Source organism: Pinus tabuliformis, chromosome 2_1 (assembly GCF_031772625.1).
Source record: "Pinus tabuliformis cultivar Carrire ecotype Pingquan chromosome 2_1, CPIR1, whole genome shotgun sequence".
NCBI classification, from domain to species: Eukaryota; Viridiplantae; Streptophyta; class Pinopsida; order Pinales; family Pinaceae; genus Pinus; species Pinus tabuliformis.
Window position 1 is genome coordinate 606257413 of NC_142299.1, and position 13804 is coordinate 606271216.

The following is a 13804-nucleotide window of genomic DNA, read 5'->3' on the forward strand; positions in this document are numbered from 1 at the left end:
TTGTGACATTCGTAGCACAAATTTTTTTTGCAAAGAACCCAACTTATCATTTTAAGACAAAGCATATTGATGTTGAAGAAAAAAAATGTTGGTAAAAGTTGACACTTTGAATAATGTTGTAGATTCACTGACAAAGTTTGTTAACATTAAGAATTTTTCTTGGTGTAGAGAAACAATGGGCATTGCTACTCTATATTACTGACCATGTGCTCCTTAATCCTATTGTGTGCAAAGAATACAACATGTGGGATAATGTTGCGTATGTGTTATATTATTTGCATAATTAACCCATGTACTATACATTGGAATGGGAGAAAGGGGGGTTGCATGGAGGGTAGATAGACTCCCCTTGTCCAAAGGCTGGGGGTGTGGTCATCAAGTAATTTCCTTTTTGTTGTTTTAGCTCAGTTGTGGCCCCTTTTAGTGTTTTCAACCACTAATTTTTTAGCCCATTGTAATGCAATTTAGATTAAATAATATAATCTAGGTTAACAAATTAGGGTTTTGGATGTCATGGGATATTATGTTATATTTTAAATGGCGAGAAAAATACAATGAGAGTTAAAGATGTGGCTCTGAACATTTGTTGATTTTTGTGTTAAGGGTTTATAGGATAAATCTCTATGTATTATGTGATTATGAGTGGTTATCTATTTAACATAATTGGATAAACAATTAGTTAGATGAACAACATATGGTTTGTAATTACTCTTTCAACTGTGGAAGTTCAATACATGGAACCACACATGCAAGTAAGGAAGTTGTTTGTTACAATTATTGTGTTTGTACAACAAGTTATAAGGTTAAATTGCGACATTTGTAGCACAATGTTTTTGGCAAAGAACCCAACTTATCATTTTATGATGAAGCATATCGATGTTCAACATGACTCCGTGAGAGAGATGGTTGAAGACAAAAAAATGTTGTCGGTAAAAGTTGACAATTTGAATAATGTTGTAGCTTCGTTGACAAAGTTTGTTAACATTAAGAATTTTTCTTGGTGTAGAGATAAATGGGCATTGCTACCCTAGATTATTGACCATGTGCTCGTTAAGCCCGTTGTGTGCAAGGAATACAACAAGTGGGATAATGTTGAGTATGTGGTATATTCTTTGCATAATTAACCCATGTACTATACATTGGAATGCCATCAAGTTGGGTCGCATGGAGGGTAGATAGACCTTGGGAGTGTGGTCGTTAAGGAATTTTCTTTTAGTTGTTTTAGGTCACTTGTGGCCCTTTTTTGTTTTTTTCAACCACTAATTTTTTAGCCTTGTAATGCAATTTCGATTAAGGAATACACTCTAGGTTAAGAAATTCAGGTTTTGGATGCCATGGGATCTTATATTATATTGTAAATGGCTAGAAAAATACAATGAGAGTTAAAGATGTGGCTCTAAACATTTGTTGATTTTTGTGTTAAGGGTTTATAGGATAAATCTCTATGTATTGTGTGATTATCATTGTTCACTTTTATGTTTATAAAAAATCTATGTATGCATTATTTTATTATAAAGGTTTAAAACTTACATAGTGTCTACACCAACTCTATATTGTGTACCCCATTTCTTTGTACTTTCATTTCATAATTGAGCCGACCATAGGCCTCGCCTTCTCACACAATGTTTTCTCTAGTAGTGAAATTCCCAAATAAAATTTTGTGTACATTCGCTTGTTTCTTTCATTTTGATCTTAGTGATTTTCATAATTTTGATTGTTATAATAGTGATATTAAATCTAAAATCTAAAGTAATAAATTAAATAGTAATAAAAAATCAAAATATTGTAAGATCATTGTTCCAAATTGAAATTCCAATTCAAAACTAAAAAACTTTACACATGTTATCAATACAAAGTGGCCATTCAAATTCAAGTTAACTCAAGTATTAGGAAAAAACAAACAATCAACATGGACCCATTTCGAAATCATAAAACATTATTAATTTCAATTTTTTATCTCAATTATTTTTATAATTTTGAGTGTTACTTTCATGATATTAATTCTAAAATCTAAAATAATAAATTATATAATAAAAAAATTCAAAATATTGTAAAATATATTATAATGAATTGTTTTGGTAAAATAATTATAATAGTTTATAAATTAAATTATCAATTTTCTTATTTTATATTTAAAGATAATAATAATAAAAAATTAAATTATTTTACAAATATAATTAAAAAAAAATCACAATTTAAGTTTAAAATAACTTAAATAGAATGTAGAAACATCATTGGGTCATATTAAAATTATAAAAAGACACTTGCAACTGAACTCCACAATTAGAAGAAAAAAAAAAAACCTTTATGCACTGTCAATACAGAAATGTTATTAAAGTTCTATGTAGCTTAAAAGTGTGAGTGTTGAAGTAAACAAACAACTTTAATCGTCAAAACATAGAAAGCAAATCACCAATTCAAGTAGGGTAGAAAACTTTACACACTGTATTCCATACAAAGCAACGATTAAAATTCAAAATTACTGTAGGCGTATGAAAGCAGGTTAGGTACGTATATATGTAGTGATCGTGAAATCTGAATGCAAGGAATTATGTGACAGGTGGTGTCAATTTTAATTTAAAATTATGTGAATATAAAACATAGTATAAACAATCTGTTAGCTTTGAGCGTTAGCTGAATTAATCGAGGTTGGATTACTAAAATACTTCTCTATTGAAAAGTTACAAAATCAATTTTCCCCGGGAAAGGGAAAAATATTATTTGAGAAGTTACAGAATCAAGTTTTATAGGAAAGAAAAAATAAATAAATAAATAAATTTGGAAAAAAATAATATTGAAAAATTACAAAATCATACGATATCAATTTTTCTTTTGAAATGAAAAAGAAAATAATAAAAATTTGTAAATAACATGTTTTAAATTCATCATGAAACATACTCAACGTTATTAATCTAGCTCTTAGTAAATATCATGTTTTAAATTTATATAACCATAAAACATACTTAACGTTATTAATTTAGCTCACCATAACCATTATGCTCGTTAGACGAACAACAGACGAATAAATGTCTAACGGAAATGAAAAGGGTAAAAGAATGTCTCGCCCGACCAATTAAAAAAAAAAAAACATCTTCAATATAATTAATAATAATTTAAATTTAGTTTTTATATAATTTTTAATAATAATAGTTTAAAATAAAATTATAGTTTATTTAACCTGTATTATTAACTTCCGCATCGGACTATTATACCACATTCTCCAAAGTGATAATTATTATATTGAATAGTTAAAAAAAATATCATCCAAATCACTCAATTAAGGAGTGTTCATCAACACTAGTTTCAAGTTTTGAAGTTACATATTGAACATTTTAATAGCTAATTTGAACAGCCATAGTTTAACCAATTTTCTTTTTTTCCCTCAAAAGCATGAAAATTTCAGTAATATTTTGATAAATTCAAGCAGGGATTTTTGTAAATCTAGATTAAGTTGTTAAATTTTAAGATTTTTGGTGCCTCATAAGTTTGTGATGGTGCTGAATCCATTATTACCTTTAAAAACATGATTTAAACGGTACTTTTGCTAGATCTGTTGAATTTTTTTGCCCAAATTTTAGCCAAAAGTGATCGTCTAAGTAATTCTTCCCATTATTCAAAAAGCCAATATTAAAAAATTACTTCTGGTTGGTATATCCTACTGATTATTTTTCAATATATTTTCTAATTACAAATTTATATATATAATCTTATTTTGCATCCTTAACTGTAAAATCCCTCTGCTCTGAACTCAAACTTCTATTTTATTAAAATAAACGGAACGGTGTGACTACTTTTATAAATGTGAAAAGAAATGAAAACATCGAAAGCGAGAGAAATTCGCATCCAAATAATTCAACCTTTGATAAATGGGAAGAATGCGATGCAGAGGTCCTTTTACCGCAGTCGCTCCTTCATGGGTTGCAGGCCAACGCCACCGAAGGTTTTAAATTCGAATTTAGAAATTGGAAATTCATAATGATATTAATTTTAATTACTTGTAAATAGTCTCAAATGACTGTGTTGATCAGCAGAAGAGGATATATAGCCACTGACCTTATGATTAGAAAGCACGTCTCTTTTCAGAATCAATAATCAAGTCTAATCGATTTCGGATATTTGGTTGATGTCCATGATTACCACCAAAAAGAAAAATCTCAAATCCCTGGTTATTGAGCTTGTTAAGAGTCCCCAGTTGTCATTTTCAGAAATTTGAACCAGTTTATAACTTAAAATCATCCCAATGTTAGGGTAGTTAGGGTATCTGAGAATTAGATTTCAAATAAGTCTTGCAATATTTCTGTGAAGCGTTAGATTTCAAATTTGGTGTGCTTTATTATACAATATATTTTTCAAATTAGGTTTGAATTAGGTGTGGATATATCAAATTGTTAAGAGTTCCATGTGGGTTGGGTTACAATATCTGAAGTTGTTGAAACTTTATGCAAGTTGGATTTAAATTTAAGTTGTTGAAACTTTATGCAAGTTGGATTTAAATTAGGAGTTGTTTATAGTGTGATTTTTTGGACTTTCGGTGCTGGAGTTCGGCAGAAAATTTGAGGTGAAATCTTGATTTGTGTTATTTAAATTTGTTTTTTGACTCATGGATTCAGCACTCTGAAAAACCCTAAGGGCACTTGGATTGTGCAGGGGTTACCCATCAAACTTGTGATTTCAATAAATTCCTGCCGGATTTTAGAGAAATTAGACCAGAAAAACCCACTGGAAAAGCTTCCAAAAAATCCACTAAAAACTAGTGTAAATTACTTAGTAAAATATAAGTATATTTTAAAATAAAATAAAATAAAATTATTTATGGTCTTTCTTTACACCGTCCAGTAAAGACCTTGATTTATACTTTGAATTTGAAATTGTGTTTAGTTGAAGTGTAAAATCATATGAAAACTAGAATGTGTAAAAACATCCGAAGACTAAAATGTGTGAGCACCAGATTCAAATGTATATGGAATTATGATGCACGAGCATCACTCCTATGAAATTCATTTTCTTTACAACAGAAAAGAGAATCCTGAAATTTCCCCTCGATTTGTAATTATAACATTTAGAAGTAGCGAATTTCGTGTAAACACAAGTGTGCTTCTTTCAGAAGAAGGCAGGCAGGACCTATGTTTGTTAGTCTGTTGTGTGATTTGTGCCAATTGGGCCTGCCATAACGGTCTCATTTTAAATTGGGTATGTCTATAGAATCTCCGGTTGGGTTTTTTTCATTTGCCAGGAAATTCAAAGGAGACCGTGACCGGATTATTTGGAATCACGCCAATTATAAAGGAGGGTTTCGATGCTATAAAACACAAGGTGTTTTGCCGCGTGGAGAAGGTAGAATTAAGCGTAGGCCCATCGATTTCTAAGGGACGGTGCGAGAGTTCTTCACTGGAATCGGTTTCGTGTAGTGGACTGTTTTAGTAGTCTTCTTTATTTTGAAATGACCGACCTTGGTGGTACAAATTTTGCCTTGGTATGTAAACTAAAAGAAATTAGGAAAACAAGAAATTTTGGTCAAGTAGAGGTAGAGGAAATATGTAGAGGCAATATTATATTGGTTTAATAAGTAAGAATATAAACTAGTAAAACACTTATTTTTATAGGTGTAGTGGTTACATGTTCTAAAACCAGAGATGAAGAGAAATATATATTATTTATTCTAAAGCTTGACACTTGTAATGGTATGCATTAGACTAGACATTGCATATGTAGTGGGAGTATTGAGGAGGTCTATGTCAAAACTAGGGAAGGAGAATTGGATATAAGTAAAGAGGTTTTTCAAGTATTTACTTGGCACAACTAACTACAGATTGTGCTACTAAGGAACACCAAAATTAGGTAGAGTGTTGGATATACATGTTGGATGAGAAAAAGGCAATCTGTAATGGCACTCTCATCTACAAAATCTGAATGCATGGTAGCCACTCATGCAAGAAAGGAAGCAATATGGTTATAGAGATTGTGTTAAGGTATTGGGTTGGTATAAAAAACTATAGTGAATAAATCAACTTATCATTCAAAGAAAAAACATATTGATGTTCAATATCCTTCATGAGAGTTATGATTGAAGACAAGAAGGTGCTACTAGAAGAATTATAAACTTTGGAGAATGTTGTAGATTTAATAACACAATTTTCAGCACTAAGAAGTTCTTTCGGTGTAGAGAAATAAAGGGAATTAATGCCCTAGATTGTTTATCATGCAATCCTATGACCCATTGCATGCAAATAAAACAACAAGTCTGAGAATGTTGGGTTGAATATGGGTTTTATTCTTTGCATAACTATCACAACTCAGTGGGGGGGTGGTAGGTCCCCCTATTGGGGTGGTTGTAAAATTTGAGTTGTTTTTTGCATTCACTTTTGGTGGTTGTCACCACATAGCTTTTCCTAAAAGTACTTTTGTGGTACATGATGACTTTTCCCATGGCTTTATAGTTTTAGTTAAGGAACTATAGTTATATTCTAATATAGGGTAAATGTCTCAATTATTCATGGTTCCTCGTGATATATATTGTATTGTAACATTGTTCATATATATATATATATATATATATATATATATATATATATATGGTTTTCCTGATTTAGATATATATGATAAAATCTATGTTAATGTGTGTGATTTTTATTACATATTTTTTATTTTACTTAAGAACCAGTTTGTAGAAATTAATTTTATAGTATCAAAACCTATAGAGTGCATTCCATTTCATCTCTTGTTCATGCTCCCTTGGTTGAGATGTCAACAATAATCTTATATGTGTGGTCTACCCCTCCTCATATCTACAAGGAAATTTCAAATGTAAAAGGAGAAGCGAGAATTGAGTGATGACATATTATCGATGTTGATGTAGAAGAGGAGGTTGGAAGATGGTTGCATACTAGAAGATCAAGATACTTGCATAGTGTGGACATTTATTAGTAGATGAATGGGAAAAGTTTTAGTAGAATATGTGGAAAGCCAACATGAAATCATTTTGTGCATTGATGAAATACAAAAACATATAAATGAATTAATTGAAAGAGTAATGACCTTAGGTAAGAAACTTGCAAACCTTGAGTTCAGACATTTATTAGTAGATGAATGGGAAAAGTTTTAGTAGAGTATGTGGTAAGCTAACATGAAATCATTTTGTGCATTAATGAAATACAAAAACATATAAATGAATTAATTGAAAGAGTAATGATCTTAGCTAAAAAAACCATAAAGAAGGTGATTTATAAGATACTATTTAGATCAACTCTTCATCTAAATAAATATTCTTACTTTACTTTTTTATTATATATACTATTAACAACCTAAATACAAATATTCTTACTTTACTTTTAATTATATATATTATTAACAACTTAAATACAATCATATATAGAAAGATTTAGTTTATTTAACAAATTATTATTTATTTTTATTAAAAAAAATCATTTGATTCAATCCATTCTAAACCGTAAACCTTACCCAACATAGCAAATGAGATATACATCATATTAAATGAGTAATATAATTACTATCTAACCTAATTTATAGAAATAACAAGATAATAAATTGTAATACCATACTGTTCATACTATTTTTTTGATTGAGAAATCCATCCTTCTATGAATTAAATTTACAATAATTTACAATAATATAAATATGTTAGGCATAGTCAAACTTCTCTATCATATTAGAGTTAAGAGATGTTAGCATGATGTTTATTAAAAAAAATGGGTAGTTAACTAGTTAGTATACTGACGTGCTAATATTCAAATATAGGTTAGTTCTTAATAGAGATGTCATAGGTTGGTTCGCAATATAGATGCCGGTATAAATATATGGGCTATTATAAATTTACAGCTATTCTTAAATGCATTGCAGATTTTCGGAATATTCTGGGAGAAATGGGCGCAGTCAATTTTTTGATCTCGGAATATTCCAGGAATCTACAATCGACTTAAGCTCACCGTAAATTTACTACACTAATCGTATTAAATGACCGGTAAACATTAAAATGATGATATGCATCAAAATACGATATATAAATAGATTTTAATTTAATATTATACTTTATAAATAATACAAAAATAACATAATTATTTTTGAGACGTGAAACCTTCTTTCAAAATACTAATACAAAAATGTGCTGGTACGCAATTTTATTGGTTAACTTTGTTTTTGCTGTCACTCTTAATCAAATCTCACACTGGAATTTGTAAGTTGCGAAAATAGGCTACCAAGTAAATATTTAGGCGGGGTGTATTAATATGCGAAATTGTTGCCCGGAAAGAAAGGACCAAAGCGAAAAAAACGAACTCTGAAAATAATAGAAATGGCGCTGAATCAGAAGCTCCAGACATTCTACTTTCATAACAATATAATATTCGCCATACAATGTTTATTTGGATTAGCGGACGAACCATCCAACAAATGAACAAATTATCTGACTGACATGAACACATTTATTATTTTAAACGAATACATGATGTGCTAAAAGAGATGGTGGTGATGTTTTTTTCCATGAGCTTCTTTTGCTCGCTTCTTCGACTCCTCCCTCTTGTGATGTTCATGGACGGCATATCCCCCTGCTCCAACTGCAACTGTGGCCGCAATCTTTTCTTGCATCTTATGTCTCTCTGCGTGTTCGGGATCCTTCTTTACTTGGTGCTTCTCATGCTGCACACATGTCAAATTACATTAATATACAGACTCACTTTCTTACGTTATAAAAATCATTGAAACGATAAACGATTCTGGTTTTGGGCGTATTCTAGTTTATGGGATATATATATATATATCTGACTAGATACAATTAACACCGTGGAGGACCTAAATATACTTTACTCGACATTTGGATATGAAAATTTAGAATTAATGAGTAAAGGATATATGCAGTACCATTGCAAACGCTCCGGCAGCCGCTGCTCCCATTTCCCCCAAATGTCCCATACGCTTATGATGCTTCTCGTCTTTCCTTGCCCTCTCGTATTCTGATTCATTCAACTTATACGTACTCGCTGTGCCAGAGTAAGGAATCCCGGAAGCGACGTTCTTGGTTTCCATTTCCTTATGATGGTGGTGCTCATGATTCTTGTGACCCATCTTTTCGAATGATTAGAAACACAACTGAATTTGATCACAGTCCAAGAAAATGCACAGAATGGTTTCTACACAGTTGCAATAGTTTAACGCTTCGCAAATGAGATAAGAGGGGAAGGAACACAGGCAAAGAATAACGCGTAGAAACAGAACTGAATTCGATCACAATCAACGAAAATGCAGAGAATGGTTTGTACACAGTCGCAATACTTTAAACGTAAACGCTGGCCGATGAGATGAGATGGGGAAGGAACATAGTGATTGATTGTTATATATAGCGGGTGTTGGATAAGAACCTTCGCTATTAAGCAAAGAATAACGCGTAGAAAGCGCGGAAGTCAATAGCCCACAGCCACCAGAATGTTCTGGGTGGTCAAAGCAGAGGAAGAAGTCGAGCACAATGCAGCGGACGTTGATGGGATATGTTGAGTGTGAATTAATAATTGGTCAACCGAAACGCGTGATTATTGAAAGCGTGGGTGCAGGTGTGGAGAGCTACAGAAGAAGGCGCACAGGAAGGTCACAGGATGAGTGTTGTTTTTCGAATAGACGCGCTTTTTAAACGGGGGTTCATCCTCATCCACTGCTAGACGCGGGTCTTTCAAATTCTTTATGAGTAAATTAAAACTATGCCGTTCTTCATGTCGTGGAACATCGAATTCAGAGATAAGTCACACAGACATTTCACAAACACGTCTCACACACGTGTAAGCTTTAAAATTTAAATTTTGACAATAATAAATTATATATATTTAAAATTTTAAACATAATTTAAATAATAATTATATTAATACTCTACTCAGTACAAATAAATAATTTTTTATTTCTTTCGTAAAAACGTTTTATTAATAATAATTTTATATAATTTAACTTCTATATTTTCTTTCAAAATATATATTACCAATTTCTAATTTAAAATATATATATATATATATATATATATATATATATATATATATATATAATGGTTTGAAGTAAGTATTTTTTTCCATATTATTATTAATATTTTAAAATATTTAATTAATGTAAATACTTCCTTCTTCGGGTGGAAAATGGTATATATACGGCATACTGGTTTTTAATGCGGTTATATGTTAAAACATACATTATATACTAAGTATATTTCGAAAAAAACAATCATATTTTGAATATATAAAATAATAAATTTATTCCAATTTTCCTTAATAGAAAATATGAAACATTTCGTACATTTGTTAAAATCATTTTTGTCTTCTTTTACGTCGCTAGTGTAATTTTGTTCGTTTACCAATAACAGTGCGATAGTTCGTTTACCCTTTATCTTCGGCAAAATGTCTTAATTTCCTACGAATACAAATCAACAAATTCCACATGGTGACTTTGCTCAATTATTTTGGATTAAAATCTATATTCATGGGCATTTCAATGTATTTAACTACATGTAATATTATAACTTAAATATCATAAGTTATTATTATTATTATGTGTTAAAAATCATTATGGTTGATTTAACAATTTTAAATGATTTTTTAGTCCATTTTAATTAATAATTATTTTTAAACTTAATTGGGTGGGAAAATTAATAAGATCAAATAGAGAAAACCTTCACTTTTCCTATCATCCACGTCTGCTTCTAGATTTTATAGACAAGGGAATGCATGCCGAATGAATTCTCCTCATGACTATACATAAAAAATAAGTTAAACAAAATATTCATTTCCAAAGTAAATTTCTTTTTGTATCCACTCACTACTACACAAAAAGAGTACTTAAGACATTTTAAAATTATCATTGTTTTAATATATTAAATTACTACTACACAAAAAGGGTTTTTAAAACATTTTAAAATTATCATTGTCTCAATATATTAAATTATTACTTATTGGTGGGAAAAAATATTATAAAGGGGTATTTAAGACATTTGTTTAAGACGAAACTATCATTTCATCTTAAAATTATGAAAAAATATCATAAACTGCGCAGAAAGGGACATAAAGCAAATAAAGAAGAGACGAGGTTAAAGAGCATGAGAGCGATGTTAGAGAGTATGAGAACGAGGTAGACGTGACTCGCAAGAGATAAGGCACAAACGAGGTTAAAGAGCATCAGAGCTTGGTAGATGCAACTTGCAAGGACAACACTAGTAGTGCCACTATCAATTACGTGACTGGTAAGAGATAAGGCAGAAACGAGGTTAAAGAGCATCAGAGCTTGGTAGATAAAACTTGCAAGGAAAACACTAGTAGTGCCACTATCAATTACAATGCCCCCTGATCCATCTCTAACTTGAAACACACGGGGATGTATTGGCAGGATCCGACACTTGAAACTGATTTCCTTCACATCCAAATAATAAAAATGTGCACTTGGGCTCATTGCATCCATGAGAGGCTGAGAGTTGCATGTTTGTTGAATAACATTGAGTTATATTTAGTAGAATTTGCAGGAGTAAGACAATATGATTTTTTGTGACCTATCATGTGGCTTAACTGAGAAATTAGTGAAAAGTTACCCCTATCAAGCCCCATTATTCAAGCCTTGATAAACCCTTGGTTATTCAATGCACACTCAAATGAAAAGCCTTCGAATTTTTTGGTGCGCCTATTGACTCGTGTCAAGTTTAGGTCATCCATTGCCATCAAAGTGAGAGGAATTTCAAGAGTCTATATAATCATTGAGATAACTACATTGAGAAGAGATTGAGGGGTTCTTATAGGGAGGAGCTTGTGCACTCTATTGTGCCTACAATTCTCCGCATATCCGACTTTTGAAGGTCAGAATTTTGAATGTTTGGGACCCATTTGCTTGAAACAAGTGAGTAGCATTACCTAGATTGGCATTTCTATTAGAAGAAATTGAGCATTAGACGTAGACGAATGTGCTTCTTGAGCTTGTGTTGTATTGGAAGGTAGTTCAAACAAAGTGAGTAGTGGTGAGAAAGTGTCAGCAAGATGGAAAGTATGGACTCATATTGTTTTTTTATAGTGTTATAGATGTATGTGGGAACCCAATGAATCGTGGAACTTTTTAGTATTGGGAAAAATATTATGAGGAGCAGAGGAGCACAAGATCCCTTGCAAGGAAAAATATTGTAAGGAGCAGAGAAGCACAAGGGCTCTTGTGGGGAAGAAAAGTATTATAAGGAGCAGAGGACCATAATTGTCCTTGTGGGGAGACATTGATGGGTCCTCATGGTCAAATCCATTCAATTCTTATCTTTAGTTAGACATAGACAAGGCGACCTACAAAATCCGATATAGAGAAGATTCCTTAGCCATCGAGTAGAAAAGAGATTAGTTCAAATGATTGCCATTTCTCAGTCATTGTTTAGTCTTCCTAATCTATGTTTGGTATTCCTAACCTGATCTAGGTTCGGTCTTCCCAATCCGAGCTAGGTTCGTGGGAGATGTTGTTGCAAAATGGAGCTAGGTTCATAGGATATTTTGTTGCAAAATTAAGGGTCCCTGTAGCCCTTGCTCTATCCAACGTCTGCGTGATTTTTAACAACCACAAAAAGGGTTAATGTTTTTTCAGTATGGCTAGAACTCAAATTATGACTATTCGTTGCATGTTGAGGTATGGAACCTGAACTAAAATTGGGGTTTCATTTCTTAATTCTACATCTTGCTTGAATCTTCTCAATTTTTTTTCTATGCTAAAACCCTAGGAGATGACATTGATAGAAATTTCCCTTTATGGGCACCCATCTCTATGTTTTTGGTTTATTTTAGAAGCCTGAAATGGCTCTTTTATATCGTGATCAACATACATTGCATATTAATTAGACAGATCTAGAGCTCATTAAGTTGGGTATTTTCTATGAATATTCACCTCTACATTCTTTCCCTTAGAATTCTTTGTGGTGTTATATTTGCTTGAAATGAAAGAGGCCTCATTCCTTTTTGAAATGTCATTTTGGTCATGCACACCATAGTGAGAATTGGGGATAGTGGAGCTCACGAGTTAACCAAGGTTTCATTGGAATTTTGGGAACGAAAACCGAGCATATTTCAGTTGCTTTTGCATGACCTCTGTCTTTAATTTTTCCACAACCACTTGGAAATAATTTGTAAAAATTATCTTGCATATTTTGAAAAGTTGGTTGTTAGGAATGAACTGCATACATTTTCTAATATCTTGTACTTCCCCTTTCTATAGTTCATTTTTTGCTTGGGCACAGATGAAACAATGTTTAACTATCAAAATTATACCTTTTTAATCTCTTAAACTTCCACTCTTTGTAATTCCTTCTTTGGTTGCACGAAGATCAAACAACATATAACCTTCAAGTGGCCTCCTTCAAAACTAGCCCACCTTCGTGAATACGACCTTGTGTGGCTCTTTCACATATAGCAAGGAAGAATGTGAGCTTCGACTTTGTGTACCATTTTGAGAGCCATACAATGATATAAGCATAAACATACTATTGGTAATAAGTGTGATCTATATTTGTATTTCTTACAATGATGTTGGTAGTAGAATCTTTCCTAGAGGATTTTATAAGAATTGGGCCTGACGAGATGAAAAAGATGATGAAGAAATGATGTCATGTCTATATGAACTGCTATATATGGTCATACATAAGAGGCTAATTTGTTTTGAATCAATATATAATTAGGCTATATGTCCTAGACAGCTTGGAAACAAGTTCAAATTCACAATTCTATGGTAAAATGACACTTTAAAGGTGCATGCCATACTTGAGAATATTCCATTCAAGACAAATCAATGATTTTTGTTATATTCATAA

The 13804-nt window shown here is 31.6% G+C and overlaps 1 protein-coding gene across 1 annotated transcript; it reads right to left on the reverse strand.

Moving 5' to 3' along the window:
- Window positions 1-8300: 8300 nt before the first annotated feature.
- Window positions 8301-9313, reverse strand: LOC149201952 (abscisic stress-ripening protein 3-like). Its single transcript, XM_089399867.1, has 2 exons — window positions 8875-9313; window positions 8301-8652 (listed from the first exon to the last, which is right to left on the reverse strand). The coding sequence occupies exons 1-2, from the start codon at window positions 9076-9078 to the stop codon at window positions 8467-8469; spliced, it is 390 nt and encodes a 129-aa protein (XP_089255993.1). The 5' UTR covers window positions 9079-9313; the 3' UTR covers window positions 8301-8466.
- Between the last annotated feature and the right edge of the window lie 4491 nt (window positions 9314-13804).

Excerpts from the sequence above, each read along its gene's own strand:
- LOC149201952 (XM_089399867.1), bottom strand. The coding sequence starts at position 9,078 with ATGGGTCACAAGAATCATGAGCACCACCATCATAAGGAAATGGAAACC. Across the intron at positions 8,653-8,874 it reads CTGCCGGAGCGTTTGCAATG|CATGAGAAGCACCAAGTAAA; the intron begins GTACTGCATATA and ends ACATGTGTGCAG.